This window comes from Orycteropus afer, unplaced genomic scaffold (assembly GCF_000298275.1).
Source record: "Orycteropus afer afer isolate SDZICR_OR568_19922 unplaced genomic scaffold, OryAfe1.0 scaffold00049, whole genome shotgun sequence".
Taxonomy (NCBI): domain Eukaryota; kingdom Metazoa; phylum Chordata; class Mammalia; order Tubulidentata; family Orycteropodidae; genus Orycteropus; species Orycteropus afer.
The window spans coordinates 4,508,696-4,514,702 of NW_006921636.1; the positions used below are offsets into that span (position 1 = coordinate 4,508,696).

General features: G+C 43.9%; 1 protein-coding gene across 1 annotated transcript in view; it reads left to right on the forward strand.

Annotated features, from left to right (window-relative positions):
- Positions 1-6,007, forward strand: part of ATP9A (ATPase phospholipid transporting 9A (putative)) — a 130,255-nt gene that overhangs the window by 86,278 nt on the left and 37,970 nt on the right. The window contains exon 16 of the mRNA XM_007938425.1: positions 4,012-4,173. Within this exon, the coding sequence (XP_007936616.1) occupies positions 4,012-4,173 (162 nt within the window). The remainder of the gene's footprint in view (positions 1-4,011; positions 4,174-6,007) is intronic.

Sequence of the window (6,007 nt, forward strand, 5' to 3'; positions counted from 1 at the left end):
GTATTCATTCATTCATCCACCTTAACGAGGTTTTTTTATTCTGCTGCCCTGACCACTAAATGTTCTGACGTGAGACCCCAACTCAGGCTGTTCAAGGCGGGGAGACTCCAGACACTAAAGTCTTTTATATGATTTAAGGATACAGAACAATTCCTCGGAACTGAGGCTCCTACCGCCCAAACAATAAACCAACCTTCTTTATACCATCTTGTTTTAGAAAGGGGTGCAGTTGTGTCCACTCATCCCTCAAATGTTTGTCCCTGCTGAAATTGAGAAGTGCCAGTGAGCACCTCAATTCTGAAGCCATCACCCCTCTCACTAGGAGGAACCCCAGGGGATTGGTATGGGTTCTGTCAGAAAGTAGCTTTAAATTAACAGGGACATATGTTAAAGTTGACGAGGAGAGTGGGAGGTGAGAATGAAAGGCCCCCCTCAGGGCTCATATCCTGTTTGAATAACCCCCAATGAGACTGCTGAGGTTTTGATTAGGACCTTGGTGGGGGTAGGGCAGTAAGTGATAGTAGGCAGTAGGTTCCTGAACTCCAGGGAGAGGTTTGCCCGGAAGAAAGCACAATTAAAGAATGCTTACCAACAGTTGCAATTCATCATTCCTCAGAAATATTTGTCACTTTTGATAACTTAAGGTTTCTTGTTCAACTTTGTCTCTTGCTACAGTCTTGGCCGGGTGGGCTCCCCAACCCCAGGACTGCCTCCCCAGTCCTGGGCATGGCTTCCGGTTCTGGAGTCCCAGGTTCTTTCTCTGTTAAGGTTCAGAACATGTTTTTGGGGCATTCTCTAGGCTGTCCCTTTGAAGCCCAATATCGCAGACATTTCAAGACAAATAAAGAGGTTATTAAAGAGTACAGTGACAGCTGCTTAACCACGGTAGTGAGATGGTCTTTTCAGTTGTTTGAAAGCATCTAGAGAAGAATTTCTCTCTCCTTTTGTTACTATTGATGTGTAAAGAAGGGTGGACATTTAGTCAAGCCTTTTGAGATTGCTTACACCTAGGTATGTGTGTATCTTGAATTAGGTTTAATTAAAATTAAAAATAAACTTATGCACACGCTAAAAATGTTCTCGCAATCGAGAAAACGAAAAGAAAGAGCTAGAAGGTTTCCCTGCGTGTGTGTCTCTATAAACCTTTTTAGCACACACTCGAGCTTTCTTATGGAGACATATAAGAATATCTTACATATTCTTATCTTCACTGATTCATTAATTTTAAACTTCTGAAAACATTGTCAGCAGACTAGACGGACCATATTGAAAGTCATAGTCCTTGAATTAAACAAATAAATGAATGAACAAGTTTTCAAAGACTTACGCAGGCTAGTAGCAAAAAAGAAAAAAAAGCATTACTTGATTAGCTCTTTCTTTGGAAGTTGGAGGTCAGTATAACTAATGGTTTCTTTCAACTGGTCCAAGTACAAAGCTAGTTAAAATTATCCTGGTTGACTAGTTATGCCGTTAATTAAAACAGGGTTAAAAAGAGCCACAGTAGTTGTCTCAGGTAGAGGCAGACGCCTGACGACCCCATGTTGTCAGAGTAGGGCTGTGCTGAAGGAGCGGTCACGGTCGAGTTTTCTGGAAGTGGATCGTCAGCCCTTTATTCCCAGAGGCTTCTGGGTAGACTTGAACCACCAACCTTTTGGTTAGCAGCCAAGCATTAACCATTTACTCCATCAGGGGCTCCGAGACAGGGCAGAGCTTCCCATTCTTGGAAGAAAAAAGAACTTCTTGCTCATATAAACTCTGCCAATAACAGCAACAGAAATCAAATTAGATATCTTCTTATAGCCACCTAAACCCAAAAGCCAAAGTCACTGTCACTGAGTTGATTCCAACTCATAGCAACCCCCCACTGAGTTTCCAAGGAATAAATCTTTGTGGAAGCAGACTGCCTCATCTTTCTTCCATGGAGGCGCTGGTGGGTTCGAACCACTGGCTTTTTTTTTTTTTTATTTTAATTTCATTGTGATTTGGGTGAAATTTTACAGAGCAAATTCATTTTCCATACAGCAGTTCATACACATTTTGTTTCATGACATTGATGATAAATCCCCATTATATAAGAGCTCTCTTCCCACTTCCTCCCTGTGGTTACCTGTTCCCTGTGTCCTTCTTTCCTGTGCATTCCTGCCCCCTGAGCTGTCTCCTTGTACAAACACTGCCCTTCTGTTCTCCTATAATTGATCATTCTAAGGAGTGTATCTATCTGGTATAAATGTTCCCCCATATGCCTGTCTTGTTTGGCTAGAAGCCACAAGAGTTTAATTCTAGGCCTGAAGGCTAACCAGGGGTGGGGCCATAATCTCGGGGCCTCACCAGGCTCCATCAGACCAGTAAGCCTGTGAACCACTCACCTATTTGGGTTAGCAGCCAAATGCCTTAACTGCTACACCACGAGAGCTCCTTATAGCCAACTTGAAGATGTATGAAAACACACTTTTAGAGTCAAAACAGAAATGAGACATCATCGTCAAGCCCCTTACTTTGCAGAGGCCCAGGGAGGGACAGGGGGTTGGTGGTAGAGCCGGGACGGGAGCCCCAGTTTGATGCTCTTCCTTCAGGGTATAGCAGGTCAGCCAAGAGGACAGCCGGGATTCTGACGGCCGAGGCCTCTGAGCCTCGGTTTCCTCCTGTGTACAGACCGGGGTTCTCAACCTCAGCAGTATTGACATCGGGGCCAGATCAGGCTGGTTGGTGGGGTGGTCCAGTGCCTTGTAGGACGTTTTGCAGCATACTTGGCCTTCACCAGCTAGATGCCAGTAGCGCCACCACCCCGCGGTTGTGACAATCCCAAATGTCTGTTGGTATTGCCATGTGTCTCCTGGGGACAGTCACCCTGTGGAGAACCGCTGTAGATCCCACCTGGTAGAGTGCTTGTGGGGCTCACAGGAAGGGGAGCAAAAGGGGGAGCACCCCAACAGCGCTACGCTCCTTTTATGCTTCCACTTTGTGGTTTTGCTTGGAGCACGTTTTTCCAAAATTGAGCCGTGGTTGTATTGTCATTGGGTGCTGTCAAGCCGGCTGACTCATAGCAGGCTTACAAGACAGAGTAGAACTGCCCTAAGGGTTTCTTAGGCTATAATCTTTTTTTTTTTTTTTCCTGAGATTATAATACCGATTAATACATGCCACATAATTTGGTGGTACTTCCTAAGTGTAGTAGTTCAAAAAATTTTGGGGAAGTACATAATACTCTAATAAGACATTTCAGAAACTTTTGTAAAGAATGAAACGTTTGCTGTAATCCTTTTTGAAAAAGCTTTGGTCCATTATGAAAGATCAACAATGAATATGAAATCAAAGAAAGAAAAATAAGTTTCCTCCCCACAAAACCCTTAAAAACCACTTGCTAGCATTTGTGTATTAAATGTCTGGAGTACAGTGGGCCAAATTTTCAAATAGCCTGTGCAGGCACTTGTTTGATTTGATTTAGCACCCAGGAAAGAGTAAGTGCCCTGGTGGGGAAGTGCTTGAGCACTCACCTCCTAATTGAAAGGTCAGCAGTTTGAACCCACCAGGCACTCTGTGGGGGAAAAGATAAGGCAGACTGCTTCTGGAAAGATTTACATAGGCTGTAATCCTAATGGAAGCAGATAGACTTTCTCCCACTGGGAGCCACTGGGTGGGTTTGAACCACCAACCTTGGAGTTAGCAGTCAAATGCTTAACTGTTCTTAATCCTGTATTGTTCTGGCACTGCCTTGGGCTGCCACAGCTCTGGGGTACCGCATGCCTTTGGACTGGAAAGAAAAGGTAGGTCGTACCTTGTGGGGGGGGTGGCTTTGCATGTAGGAGGCCTGGCAGAGTGGATTGTCACAGGCCCGGGGAACAGTGATGGCTTTGAGGCCCGTGGTGCAAAGCCTGCCAGTTACAGTGACAGGTGTAACTGCTTCCTCCTCACCTGACCCTGCTCCCCCGGCTGCCTTCGTGTTCATTTGTGTGACCTGTGAACCGGGACCCTCAGCTGCATGTCTGACCTTCGACCCTGTGTTGTATTTAGGTGGCCCTGGTACAGTGGACAGAAAGTGTGGGTTTAACTCTGGTGGGACGAGACCAGTCTTCCATGCAGCTGAGGACCCCTGGCGACCAGATCCTGAACTTCACCATCTTGCAGATCTTCCCGTTTACCTACGAAAGCAAACGTATGGGCATCATTGTAAGGGTGAGTGGTCTTTTGTTTCTGACTTAAAATGGCTAAACCTCCCTTCTATGCTGTGTATGCCCTTCACTATGCCTTGGCATTCTCTCTTACCCCTTGGTAGCTCTCTTTAGTATGCCATCTGTCCCTCAGACTAACAATTCCCAAAGTAAGCAAAATGTCAATTCATTGATTGGACAAACAGTAGATCAGTGCTGCCTTAGCCAGCTTTACAGTGAAAGGACTGATGAACAGAAATTAGACATTTTTTTATAATACAGTTCTCACGGTATCCTCTTTGCTTTAATTAAATAATTTGAATCCTCCTTTATTTGTATAATCAGAAAGTTATTAAGAAAAATGCGTAACATCATTATGTTGCCGTGTTTATTTCAGATTTTTAAAAAATGTACTTGAACCTTTTATTGACCTGTGTTACACACAGAGAAAAGTTCAGATGTCCTAAGTGGACAGCCTAGGGTCTCACAAAGGTCAAAAGTCCATGTAACTGGCACCCAGGACAAGGGGTAGAATGTGACCAACCCTCACCCTGAAGCCCCTAGCCTCGTTCCAGCCACCACCCTCCCATCCCCAAGGATATAACCAGTGCCCTGATCTCTGCCATTGATTAGTATTGTCTGGATTTGAACTTGATAGAAGTAGAATAGAATAATACAATAGATACCCTTCTGTGTCTGGGTTCGTTTCCTCAAATTCATGTTTGTGAGAGTCCTTTATAGATTTACATATGTTATTGCTAAAAATATCTTTGTAGAAATGAAACATGGTGAGTTTAGTGGAAGTCCCATCTGTCCTTCCTCAATACCATTTCTCTATCCCCACTCCAGGTTCTTCGTTCTTAGGGATTTTAAAATACTCTTATCAGATGTGTTTGAGTATAAACGATATGTGTACTGTTTTACATGTATTTGTTGTGTATATAACTGGCATCATAGTATATACATCTTTAGTCAACTTCTCTTTGCTCAACGTTGTTAAGAAGCTTTATTTCGTGTATTTAATCCTATACATAGATCTCTGTTGTTGGGTCTGTTCCAGTTCCCTGTTTATCTTCGTTATCCGGTGCTGCTACAACAGCAGCTGACGTGTCCATCAGTTTGTCGTACTGTGGTGGATAACAGGTCCTGTGATGCTGGGAGCTATACCACCTGTATTTAAAATACCAGCAAGGTCACCCGTGGTAGACAGGTTTCAGCGGAGCTTCCAGACTGAGATAGACTAGGAGAAGGACATGGTCGCTGAAAACCCTATGAATAACAGCAAAACACTGTCTGATACAGTGCTGGGAGATGGGCCCCTCAAGTTGCAAGGCACTCACAATACGACTAGGGAAGAACTGCTTCCTCAAAGTAGAGTTGACTTCTCAATGCCATGAATGGAATAGAGATTTCAGGACCATCATTTGCTGATGAGGCACGACTCAAAATGAGAAGAAACAGCTTCAGACGTCCATTAATGGTCAGAACATGGAACATATAAATGATTCTAGGGAAATCGAAAGTTGTTAAAAAATGAAATGGGTTGCATAAAGTTCAATATGCTAGGCATTAGTGAGCTGAATGGACTAGTATTGGCCATTTTCAATCAGACAGTCATATGGTGTACTATGCCAGGAATGACAAATTGAAGAGGAATAACATCACATCCATAGTTAAAAAGAGCATTTCAAGAACTATCCTGAAGTCCAGCACGGTCAGTGATAGGATAATATCCATATGCCTACGAGAAGAACAGTTAATACTACTGAGGGAGCTCTGGTAGCATAGTGCCTAAGGCACTTGACTGCTAACCAGAAGGCTGGTGGTTCAAATCCACCAGCCACTCCTCAGAAGGAAGA